Raw genomic sequence first — 12,676 nt, 5'->3', positions numbered from 1 at the left:
ATGTGTTGAATAAAAATAGTATACAATTTTTTATTTTTTACCAACTAGTGTATATAGTAAAAATATGAATACTTACAAACAATATCAAGTCTTAAGATAATGTTAATTCATTTATTATCCACAAATATTATCAAAACTATTATTTTATCTTATATGTATATGAATATAAACATCTACCAATCACAGCCCATAGGAATATTTTTGACAAGAAGCATAACCTTTTAAAACAAACAGATTTATTTCATTACGACTGGCTTATATACAACTGTGCAAGAGATTTCAACTTAATGTTTTCACTATATTTTAATAATGTTAACATAACAAAATTATTTACATTTAATAATTTATAAAATAGTAAAACAAGGAAATATAAATAAAAATGTACTATTAGTTAAGTCATGAAGTTTCAATGTTTGATATCATTTCTATTAATTCGTTTTGAAGTGTTTTAGGTATTTCCAACGTCATTATGTCCTCTTTAGTTTTCAGTAAGTAAGATAATTTTAATAAGCATAGTTGTCGTAAGTCCAAAACCGTCATTTCAATTATAACCCTTGTTCTTAATGGTACATTGATTGGGTGTTTGAATTCAAGTCTCTTGTGTTCTTCAACCCAGGGTGTTGCAACGAATACTTCTCTTCCAGCAACAACCATCTGACACTTTGATGCATATTCCCTACAAATATGAAACAATAGTCATACACGTACAAATCACAAAAAATAAATAAACATTTGCAAACCTAAAAACCCATTTATGTGTAGAAAATGTGTTAGCATCTACAAATTTTTTTGGATCTAAAATGCAGTAAGTTTGTTCTTTCTTTTGATAATTTATCCAATTTATTTCAATTCTATAGCAGGTGTTGTTTTGAAAGCGTACATATGCTGGTTGCCTTTGAGTACCAGCAATCTGTTCACCCATTAAAGCCATTATCAGTTTATCGTTTCTCCCTGGATAGTGTGAAAAAAAAATACCCAGGTCATACATAATCTTATAGTTGAGAACTTGCAAAGAATACACAGTTGTACAAAGTACCAAAACACAAATATATTATATTGACATTCAACAAAGCATTTTAAACATAGATTACAGAAGAACTATAAATTTCATGATAATAAAAGAATTAATTGAACTTTTTTTAAAGAGTTGTGTATCTTAAGATAATATAAATACACTTAAACTAATAAGCATAGATAGTCAATATATACAAGCATAACAATCAATAACAAATTTGATGAGGAAAAGTTAAATTAAATCATTTAACGCATAGTAAATTTTCAATATGTGAAGTTATACTGTTATTTAACCCTCGTCTGCATAGAAAGAAATCTAGGACTTAAAAAAAAAATTGACATCTATGAAAAATTCATCAATATGCACTTAACTATGACAAAATATTGTGAGGAACTAAATTAATGTAGTCAACTTAAAAAATTAAATACATTTTTTAATTTTTCAATACGATAAAACAATACTAACCATAGACATGAGTAAGTATAGTAAATAATTACACTATTATATTGGAAACAAACAATAACTACCAAATACTAAATTTTGCAAATTGCAATTGATATTATTTATCAATCAATAATACAAAACAAACTGAAGTAACCACGATTTTAGCTGATACCAACATTCTACACGGACTTTATGCCTTATGGCTTATACTGAAATTAAAAATATAAAATATATAAATTATGATAGACTTTATAGACTGGGCCGACTGGCCTTTCGTACGCGTAGAACAGTCATAGATAGAGTGCGCTGATATGTATAGTGAGATTTACAATATATTGTATACTGCAGTAGTTTGTCTGACCGGTTGCTACAACAGCTGCTACTCTATCATAGAGTAATTATTACTGTATGTACTCTATGAAGCAAAGCCAGTCATACAGTAAGTTAGTATGATCAATATGTGATAAGAATATTAGGCCTTATCAGTATTGATGTTTTTGTTTGAGTTTTTACCATGGAAGTTGTATATTTCTAGTTGAAAATTTATCATAACCACACACCCGGTCCAACATCTGTAGTCCCGAGCATGAACATATTATTGTAATATTATTGTATACAGGTTCTGATTTTCTGTCATAGCTACTAACCTTAAATTTCTCATATTAAAGAACAATAGACAATTTTTCACTAATTGTTAATTACTGAACAAATTTACATGCTATTGAAATAAAATGTCACATTTTGTGATGTTAAGATCTTATCACGCTCTATAAGACTCCGAATTTCATTTATAAATGATAAAAATTTTAGCACGAAAAATACAAACTAGTAACTACAAAGGCTAAGACACGAGGTAGTGTCCAATGTAGTGTTAACACTGAATGCAAATCAATTTTTCTTATTAAATATTCAATAAATTTCACATTAAATTGACCGTACGCACGAATTGTAAATAAAAATTTCGTTCAGCGGTGAAGTGAAATTCGAGTACGTTGAAATATTAAAATTAAGTTGTTGAACCGATAGCAGTGTTTAATCAAATGCTGGGCGACGCCATTTTCCGCGCCCGGAGAGGGGTATCTATTGCTTGGAAATAAACACAAAACGGGTTCGTTGTTTTGAATACTCAAAAATCATTTTTTACTCAAATTGTTAGTGTCAATTATATGTGAATAATAAAAAGTTTAATTCTTTGGGATCATATTAATCCACTGAAGATAATATGTTCGCCAAATCCATTTTATCCTCAGGTACGCCTTTTTCCTATATTGATTGGTTTTTATTATTTCTAATGTTCATTATTTATAATCGTAAGATAATTATCGTCAACCTATTAAGGTAGTAAAATATTAAATTGATATTCCTATTTGATTTTTTGGAGTAAAATGTGATTGCTAGTAAAAATTGAGCACTAATTTTACATATTATAACAAAGCTTAATGGATAAAAATAATGTATAAAGTATTATTTTATTGTTCATTCTTTTTATTTATATAATTTATAAAATTCTATAAGTTGTGAACATTGTATGATTCATGTTTTCCCTGTAAAATACTTTCCCTCCAAATTTGCATATTTATTTATTTCATTGATTTACAATTAAATTTAAAGGGCTTTTTTTATCATTCATCTCAAGACCCTTCTAAGCACTTATCTGGCATTAGATTTTTAATATTTAATAGTCCGTTTATTTTTTTCTTGATGAGAATAATTAATAATTTAGATCTAGAAGAATTCCTTTTTATTAAATAGATCCTAGTATTTAAAATCATTAATAATTAGATTTAAATAAATGTTTTGCATTGCTAAATATCTCATTTTTATTTTTATGTTTGTATACTTAATTAAAATTATGGTATTACGAGATCAATAAACAATATTTTTAATCATTAATCAATCTTTAAAGTACTACCTATAATGCCAAACATATTTAGGTTTTGTATATGAAGGACTCAATTATGCATTATTATAAACTAATATTTAAGTGCTCTTGTGTGCAAATATGTAATGCTTAATCACTCAATTTTGATTTATTTTTTTTTTCAGATATTTTTCAAATTTTAAATGTACTTTTGAAAAGGAATATTCAAATATTTCTATGTACAAACTACAAAGGTAATTATTATATGATTTTCTAATTTTACTGAATTTTATTTGTTTATTATATAGTTTGTGGTTACATCCTATTGTCAATAGAGATTTCCATGTTTATAATATAAATATTGAAATGAACATGATTCTTACTTTTTTTTCAGATTAATTAATTTACTATCAAGTATCAAATATTAATTAATAAATGTTGATTCATGAAGATGGCCATGAGAAATAATTTGAATAGCACTTTCAAAACCAGCAGTTATAAACAAGTTAAACGACCAAATGGTAAATACGGGCATATGTCATTACATAGTGGGATTAGTAAATGTGATATTTGTGGAAAAAATTTACAAAGAATGAGATTATTTGACCATATTAGGGAATCTCATCATCAATATATTTGTTTAGTTTGTAAAGCTAAATTTAAGATTCATAAAGACTTAATATGTCATATTCAAGATATTCATCAATTGGTAGCTTCAGATAAACTCAATAAATCTCAAGATATATTTAGTGATAGTGTTAAAAAAAGATATTTTGCCCAACCTCTTTTTTCATCTCGACTTCCAATTCCACCTACTACTAATTCTCAATTTTCTAGTAGTAGCTCTGAAGATGATGAATTACATTTAGATAACATTGATGTGATGGATGTGGTTTTGGGCACTAAAAATTGTGAACTGCGTAAAGATGAATCAGAAATAAATAATATTATTGATGACATCGTAAAATATGTTATAGATGATGTTAAAGCTGATGACCTTTTTGAAAGCACATTACAAGACTTAAGTTGTTCTGATATATCAGTAACTGATGAATTTGATAACAAAACTTTTAAGAAATTAAGTGCTTCAGAAGGAGATACTTATCATTCACAATATTCTATGTCTCAAAGAAATTGTGACCATAATCTTTCAAATATGCATTGTACTGAAAATAATGAGCTATCCTTTGATAAAATTAATACATTATCCGAGTCGCCAATCACCGCAGACTTGATATCTGTACAAACATTACAAAATCTTGAAGAAGAGTTTAAACTTGGAATTAAAAATATGTCTACAGTTTTATCGGAAAAAAGTCCATGGGTAAATGGATCTGATACACAACAAGGTATTAATAACGCATCACAAAATGATAATCTTTTAGTTATGGCTCTGACTTTAGATCATAAATTGACTGATATGAAAATAAATGTTATACTAAAAGAATGCATTAGAACTTCATGTTTAACGTGTGTATATTGTCATAATTCAACTTGTATTGCTGTAAATGGCAAACAACTCGCATTGCATATGATAGAAAAACATCGTTTTATGACAGTTAAAAATGAATCGTCTGAAGATGTTGCTAATATTTTAAAATCAAATTTGGAGGCTTTAGAAAATGTTTATTTAAATTCAGAAAATTATGACTCAACTGATGAATTAAGTCATATTCCATTTAATAATACTTTCTATTGTTTCAATTGTCAATTTACATCAAAACAAATGAAAGAAGTAAACTCTCATAAACGTAGTGTTCATTCAAGAAAAACTTATGACTGTATTATGTGCAAAATAACTTTTTCCAACTATGGAGAATTGCATTGCCATTTATGTCCAGGTGTGGATCTTGGAATTTGGCAAAATTTATTGTTTAGATGCCTATTTTGTGGTCAAGGTCAAATTCCATCTGCATTTCGATGTATGGTTCATTTAAGAAAAGCTCATAATGCATGTGATTATTGTCTGGAAACATTCTCTAATCAACAAAGTTTAGCACTACATGTTAATAAACATAAAATGAGACATATGTGTTTAAAATGTAATATAACTTATCTTAGTAAAAAAGATATTTTTGAACATATGTTTTGGAAGCATAATAGGGACAGCAAAGAATGTAAATCATGTTTAACAAAAAAATGGCCTTATACATATCATTTTTGTGTTCCCCCTGCAATGTTCACATGCGATGAATGTAGAAGAACATTCTCTAATGCATTACTTTTAAGAGTACATGAAAGATGGCACTCTGGAAATATTCCTTATGAATGTAGTACTTGCTCTAATAAATTTATTTCAAGAAAGTTACTTAAGAAGCATGAACTAATTCATAAAGAAGCAATATCTCCCTCGAAAAAAAAGAAAAAGAAGAAAAAAAAAGGATTTGATTATAATCTTCCACCGTTAAATCTTTCTTCTGATAGTGATACAGAGAAAACACCTCGTCATAAACCGGAAAAACATTTAGATTCGCCTAGTCCAAGTGGTAATTATTGGGATTATGTAAGTAAACAAAAAAAAGAATTAGTCCATATTGCATTACTAGATCATGACTATACTTTATTATCCACAACTAATCAGTCTGAAATAATAAAATCTCCTCCATATCCGGATGAATTAGCAGCTATTGTAAATGGTAGTGAAAACATATTAAATAATTCTTTTAATATTTCATGTCAAAGGTCATCATGTTCTTCACACTGTAATTCATCATCTTCTTCATCTAGTTCATGTGGGTCAAATTGTTCATGTTCTTCATCATGTTCTTCGTCTTGTGACTCTGATAAAGAAGAAAATAAAAAACCCATTATTGAAAGTCCAAAAAAACACAAAAAAAAGAAAAAAGAAAAAAAAATCAAAGTATTAAGTGCCAAGAAGATAGCAAATTTCAATTTGTCTGCATTAGAATCCGATTTGGAAAGCGAGTTTTCAAATACAGATAATGAAGAATATTATGATATAAATCCAGTCCCTTTGCATCCTGAAATAAATAATAAAGAAATAATACCTTTAAAACAAGAAAGCCTTGTAGAAAATACATCAATTTTACCTAAAGTTAACAGTACATTTATACCTTGCGTAACTTTACCAAATGATAACAGACTTAAATTATCTGAACCTCATCAATGCACAAACATTGAATCTCAAATATGGAAAAATAGTGAATCCATTGGAGTACCCAATAATGAATTTAAAATAGCTGACAAATATAAAATATATAGTGATAATTATTCATCAAATATAAATAATATATCTTCACCATTCAATAACTTTTTATTACCTGCTGAAGATAAAGAATGTATTGATAATAGTTTAAACAAACACTCAGTTACAATATGCAACGGTAATAATAATTTACATAGTATAAAGGATGAATTAAATTTGAGTTTAAGTCATGATCAAAAAGTTGCACCCAGTTATTTAACACCACCAAAAACAAAAAAACGTAGTCGTTCTTCATCACTTACAAAACGACAAACTAAACGTAAAAAACTAAAACTTAAGGTATCAAAAGAAATTCCTCCATTATCAAAAGTAGTATCAAGCATTCCTTCACCACTTTCATTAAACTCTTCTTATTCAACATGTACACCAAATTTATCCAGAAGCCTTTCATCATCTAATGATACTCGTCAGTCTAAACGACAACCCAAAAAAAGAAAATTTTTTGGTTATGAGAGTAGTGACGAAGAAAAACTACAAAATGGTGATTCATCTTTATTAGTTCAGCCATTATCCCTTCAAATTCCATCTGCGACAAAGAAGAAACAAAAACGAAAATCCAAACCAGTATCACCACTTCAACTTCAACATACTACTTCTAAATTGACACAATCTCATCAAACTAGACCTATTGTAGATGTTCGAATAAGTAAAATTGTTATACCTCCTGAAGTGGCTGATAATACAGACAGTGATTCTGGAAATTTAGTGATTGAACTTCCTAAAATTATAGAACAGAAAGCAGTACAGAGCACAGAGAGATTATATTGTCACTGTAGGTGCCCATATGATGAAGTTTCTGAAATGATTGCATGTGATAATCCTAATTGTCGTGTGGAATGGTTTCATTTTGATTGTGTTGGTATCACAGTTGCTCCAAAAGGTAATTGGTACTGTCCAGATTGTCGTTGATTAATATTAATTCTAATATTCTTTTATATTCATTAAAACCAATGTACTTTATCTGTTTTGTTACATTTTTTTTACACATTTGTTATACATTTAAGTAACTTAAAGACGGTATTGTTCTTGTAAATTTATTTTTGGATTTTTCTTGTGCAAAGCTAAAAGTCTAGAAATGTTTCAAAAAAATTATATATTGACATAAATTACAATGTAATGTATTTTAATTTATACTTATGTATATTTCTTTTTTTTTTATTTATTCTTTTTTGTAACAAAATATTCCTAAATTGTTGAAGAATGTCCAATATTAATATAAAATGTAATATATACTCCAATAAAAAAATGGTCCTTTTTTAAAATTAATTTACCACAAGTATTCCAATAAGCTTAGTTTTTATTGTTCTTAGTAAGATAACATGTACAAATACCAAAAACTCTGTAATTTTAATTTATTAATATTATTTTAAAACCTTATTTTTATTTATATAAAAAAAAAATGATAATGTAAAAATATTCTTCTCTATTAATATGAATTTCCATGTATTTTTCTTTTTTTTCTTTTGTATTTTCTTAATTGCCTTTTAAGATAAGTTACTTTTTTCTGATTTAAACCAATCCTATAAATGTTGTGTGACTATTAAGAACTATTTGAAATATGTTATAAAAAGTAATATGTATAAACTTATCAGAAAAAGCTAAAATTAAAAACACCTAGAAATACAACCAGAGTTTTTTACTTACTAAACAAATATCTTCTTACCAAATTAGTATTAAGTTCTATCATTGCCTGTCTACGGGGGTAGCAGGGTGGCAGCTGCCTCCCCAGCGACTTATTAGAGAGTTTTACCATTAATCGTTTAAATTAAAATATTAAACAATGATGTGAAGATTGGATAAAATGATTGGCTGATTCTGGAAGAGATACCATATTGTATTGTAATGCTATGAGAAGTAAGTCATAAATATTATAGGTATAGGTAAAATGTAGTAGATGGATGTAGTTTAAATGTAATATGAAAAAAATAAAATGTTACCATTGTCTCCCCAGCCATGAAGGTCTGGACACACCTCTGTCTGCTGACATGTACTTGCTGATTGTGCTGAAAGTTATTTTAAAATTACTATTTTTATTTAATATCTTGATTCATCAATATTATCCCTTAAATAACAAATTTCAGAAGAAAATGAAGTATAAATTTAGAAATCAAAAGATCTATTGGATATACTAAAAGAATAATAAGTATTTTACTCATCAGTATTTTTGGTAATTTGAATTATCCTTATTCCTTGGTATCCCAGCAACTACTTACACTGTTAAGCGGTCTTTTATCTCGTTGCGGAGGGTTAAAACCTGGTTACGCTCTACCATAACTGACGAAAGACTATACTTTGTTTTATGTATGATGATGAATGTACATACATTTACAGTGAATGAACTAATTAGAATTAAAACATTTTATGATGAAATTGTTGATCGTTTCGGAAAAGTTGTGAGACAATTCAATTTCTTGAGAATCAAAAGTTAACTTTACGTATTCACTATACAGTATACCAATGTAGTTATCTACCTATACTTGTAAGTTGTAACTTTAAAAAATATATACATACGATATACCAATATGATAAAAAAGGTTGTATTAAAATAATAAAATTATGTTTCTCTTAAAATCCTAACATTGCTCCTCCTCCTCAGAAAAAATGTCTTCGGGCGATTATATTTTACGATGATGACGTATCTAATTTTATTTTATTGTGTCAAAACACTGAAATAAAAGAAATGCTTCGATTTCTAAATTGTAGGGCGGTTGCTAAAAGCAAAATAGATCTAGTTTGTATCTTGAGTGGTCGAGATTCGAGAGTAAAAAAATTCCTTATAACTTATAAGTAGGGCTCAGATTTTAAAGCATTATAAGTACCTAATTACTAATAAGCAACAAAAAAGCACACAATTGCTTAAAAAAGCAAAAAAGAAGAATATTTATTTTTAAAAAAAGAAAAAAAAGCATAACCAAAAATTAACATGAATTAGTTATAAAAATGAATAACAAATTTTGAAAAATTGATTTAAAATAAAAAAAGCAAGGTCCAGTTGGTACCGCTCTGCTGTACATTATAGGTGCCGTGTGGATCACTATTACAAGACCATAGCCAGAAAAATTTTTTTTTTTGGGGGGGGGGTTAATGTATAAATATGTTATATTAAGTAATAAAATATGAAATTCTAACTATTCAGTCTTAATTCAAAAAAAATTTTGGGGGGGAGTTGAACCCTGAAATCCCCCCTTGGCTACGGCCTAGCACTATATTATATAGGTATTTTATAGGAGTGTTAAATTTGAATCCAATGATAGGTATTAGGTATCATTGTATACTAAAAACGATTCTGAACGGAGATGATCTGTCAGCCTAGGATATAATATATAAAATATATTATATTTTAAATAAAGTGGTTAAAAAAAATGGTTTATATTTTAATGGCCTGAATACCTCAAATTCAGTGTCGTAAAAACCGGGTGTGCAGAGTGTGCACCGCACACGGGCCACAGGCCTCATACTATATTGCAGGGCCTCAAAAATAGATTATAATACGGCCATACAGGTCCTCTAGATTTTGGTTCGCACACAGGCCTCGAGAACCTAACCTAACCACTGCTCAAAATTCAAATTAAATCATGTATAGGAAATGCTAATTTAAACAATAGATACTGCCGTAGTGGTGTATGTTTCAATTTTAAACCTATTACAAAAATCTGAAAAATCTAAAATTATTTAGTAATAAATAATAGTTATTTTATAATTATTGTAAGCCAAACTTATGGAAAAATTTTAAATTAAATTATCGACTCTTAACTAGGTACCTATGAATACAAACAATTTTTACAAATTTTAACTACAAAATAATTTGCAAATATAAATGATTTTTGTCAATATTTGACCATCAAGCGCTAATAAAAAATTTTGCCTATATATTCTTGTAATTTTTAAATGACTATAAGAATAATTTATGGGAAACGGGACTTTGTCTTAGCCAAAAAAATTTTATCGATATTATATTTATATAAAAAAAAAAAGCTAAACAAAAACGAATATTTCAAACGCCTATAAACAACATTAAAATAAGCGAAATATTTTAAAAATTAAATCATGTAAACAAAATGCTAATCTGAATATCTGGTGAAATTTTCAAGTATATACGACTTATACTTTTTGAACAATGACAAATATTGAAAATCGTTTGAGGATAAATCGTTATCGTTACGCAATTTCGTAAAAATTTGATCTTAAAATGCTTATAAAAAAAAAAATTGTGATCAACGATTTTTGATTTTTTTAAACTACAATAAGAACAACTTATAAGATACCTTGTAATAAATTTTCAAAGTTTTTTGGCACCCAAATTTTTTTTATCGACGTTTCAAAAAAAAAATACTTAGAAAAACCTTAAGTTTCAGTCGTCTATAAAAAGCTCAAAAAAATAAAAATAAAAATATTTTGAAAATTTAACTTTATATAGTTACACTAATATAAACATTTGGGGAAAATTTTAAGTGTTTACTTACAGTGATTAGTTTTTGAGTTACAACCATCATAAAAAAATCGATTTTTTTTAAAACTGTTGAAAAATTCTTATTTTTGACCTCTATAATGCACCAATGATATTCACTTATTTGCAATCGGAAAACCACCGCCGAAGTTTGAAATTGAAGCAGGATATTAACAAGTTATACTGTACACAGACACAAAAAAACATACATCATTATAAAATCAATACATTCATCACTTTGTTCAGAATCTAAAATAATTAACTACCATATGTACCTATCCCTTGATTTGCGATAGTGAAACTGATCCTATTGTCTGATAAAATGTTTTTAATTTTTTATACATAGAAAACGTAGGTACTCTTAATCTCCACTAAATTGATCGGTGAATACTTCATAGAAGAGGTATCAAATTACATCACTAAATCTTAAATTTTGAAATAGTCGATATCGTTGTTATAACTTATAGTCATACTGACCGTAAAGTACATAGGTAGGTACTGCAGGTTATATGTAGGTCGATACTCGATAATCTATGCCTTTAATACATTTAATAAACAAGCCGATAACGAAACAATAATAATCTAATATAAACATTTAGTCCGCATTCTGGGTTTTTCCATTTTTTATTAATTAATTTTCTTTTTATTACAATAAAATATAGCATAATAAACATATAAAACATCGATAGCTGGAATAATTTTAAAAAGAAATAAAATAGTAAAATAAGTATTTACACTAAAAAAAGCAAAAATAATTGAAATATATATATTAAATATAATATATTGAAATCAGAATGACGTAAAAAGAATTTATGTATAAAAATTAGAAAAATCTCATATAATTTATTAATAAAAAAGAAGCAAATGTTATAAAATCTGAGCCCTACTTGTCTTATAAGTACCTAGTTTATACTGGAAACATAGAAACACAACTTATTTGTCTAAAGTTCAGAAATTCAAACAGTGGCGTAATTAGACACCTGCAACCCCGACTAAACGAAGCTGAAGTGTTGAAAATCGTCAAATTTTAGATTTAATGGGGCACTAAAACCCAAAAATGTAATATTGTGATAGAACAAATAATAATAATAATTATGCTCGTTAGAAATGTTAACGAATACATTGCGTAGCGCTGTAGTCCTTCTAAGTACAGTAGGACTACAATTATCCGGATTCCGGACTAACAATTTATGTCATGGGTGGTCCGGATAAGCAAATATCTGGATGATTGACATATATGGCATATCAAAAGTTATATAATTGTATGAATATATTGTATATTTGTATATTGTATGTATGTAATATAATTTAAAATTCGTAACCAAAAACAAATAATTTTATTAAAATATTTAACTGAAACAAAATAAACTCTAATTATAATATGTGACATATTTTAAAACAAAAAAAGCTGACTTGGCGCCTTTTCTTTTTTTTTCTCGTCCGGTTGATTGGCGTTCGGAGAATCGGAGTTCTACTGTATATTGATTAAGTACCAAAAAAATAGGGTATTATTTAAGCTTTAAGGTAAAGTAAAAAATAAAATCTAAAAACTTAAATAGAACTATAAGAATTTTATAGAGCAATATTTGTCGTAATTACTGATTGCTGATTTTCTTTAATGGACAAGGGCTATAATACGTTTATTGTAGCGTATTATTAGTAATCCGTCTACGTCCTAAAATT

At 27.3% G+C, this 12,676-nt stretch overlaps 2 protein-coding genes and 1 long non-coding RNA gene across 6 annotated transcripts; 1 reads left to right on the top strand and 2 right to left on the bottom strand.

The window, feature by feature from the left end:
* Window positions 1-97: 97 nt before the first annotated feature.
* Window positions 98-1,818, bottom strand: LOC114123739 (protein Vhl). The gene is made up of 3 exons (XM_027986809.2): window positions 1,481-1,818; window positions 741-951; window positions 98-676 (listed from the first exon to the last, which is right to left on the bottom strand). The coding sequence occupies exons 2-3, from the start codon at window positions 929-931 to the stop codon at window positions 397-399; spliced, it is 471 nt and encodes a 156-aa protein (XP_027842610.1). The 5' UTR covers window positions 932-951; window positions 1,481-1,818; the 3' UTR covers window positions 98-396.
* Window positions 1,819-2,113: 295 nt separating this feature from the next.
* LOC114123738 (uncharacterized) lies at window positions 2,114-8,172 on the top strand. 3 transcript variants are annotated; one of them, XM_050204890.1, is made up of 4 exons: window positions 2,115-2,567; window positions 3,506-3,574; window positions 3,715-3,841; window positions 4,298-8,172. In XM_050204890.1, the coding sequence occupies exons 3-4, from the start codon at window positions 3,766-3,768 to the stop codon at window positions 7,453-7,455; spliced, it is 3,234 nt and encodes a 1,077-aa protein (XP_050060847.1). In that variant the 5' UTR covers window positions 2,115-2,567; window positions 3,506-3,574; window positions 3,715-3,765; the 3' UTR covers window positions 7,456-8,172. The 3 variants fall into 3 exon arrangements, with proteins under 3 accessions (XP_027842608.2, XP_050060846.1, XP_050060847.1); XM_027986807.2 differs by having other exon boundaries at window positions 2,114-2,567; window positions 3,715-8,172; XM_050204889.1 differs by having other exon boundaries at window positions 2,114-2,709; window positions 3,715-8,172.
* Window positions 7,984-11,693, bottom strand: LOC126551475 (uncharacterized). 2 transcript variants are annotated; one of them, XR_007605369.1, is made up of 5 exons: window positions 11,260-11,693; window positions 11,010-11,176; window positions 8,484-8,549; window positions 8,210-8,361; window positions 7,984-8,066 (listed from the first exon to the last, which is right to left on the bottom strand). It is a non-coding gene; the product is annotated as an uncharacterized LOC126551475 (long non-coding RNA). The 2 variants fall into 2 exon arrangements; XR_007605370.1 differs by lacking the exon at window positions 7,984-8,066 and having other exon boundaries at window positions 8,305-8,391.
* Between the last annotated feature and the right edge of the window lie 983 nt (window positions 11,694-12,676).

This window comes from Aphis gossypii, chromosome 3 (assembly GCF_020184175.1).
Source record: "Aphis gossypii isolate Hap1 chromosome 3, ASM2018417v2, whole genome shotgun sequence".
Lineage (NCBI taxonomy): Eukaryota > Metazoa > Arthropoda > Insecta > Hemiptera > Aphididae > Aphis > Aphis gossypii.
The sequence above is the reverse complement of the archived record's forward strand: the minus strand, read 5'-3'. Positions and strand labels throughout refer to the sequence as shown.

What these genes read in the sequence shown, in the direction of transcription:
- LOC114123739 (XM_027986809.2), bottom strand. Translation starts at nt 931, where the DNA reads ATGGCTTTAATGGGTGAACAGATTGCTGGTACTCAAAGGCAACCAGCA. An exon ending in ACACATAAATGGGTTTTTAG is followed by an intron (nt 677 to 740) that starts GTTTGCAAATGT and finishes TCATATTTGTAG; the next exon opens with GGAATATGCATCAAAGTGTC.
- LOC114123738 (XM_027986807.2), top strand. Translation starts at nt 3,766, where the DNA reads ATGAAGATGGCCATGAGAAATAATTTGAATAGCACTTTCAAAACCAGC.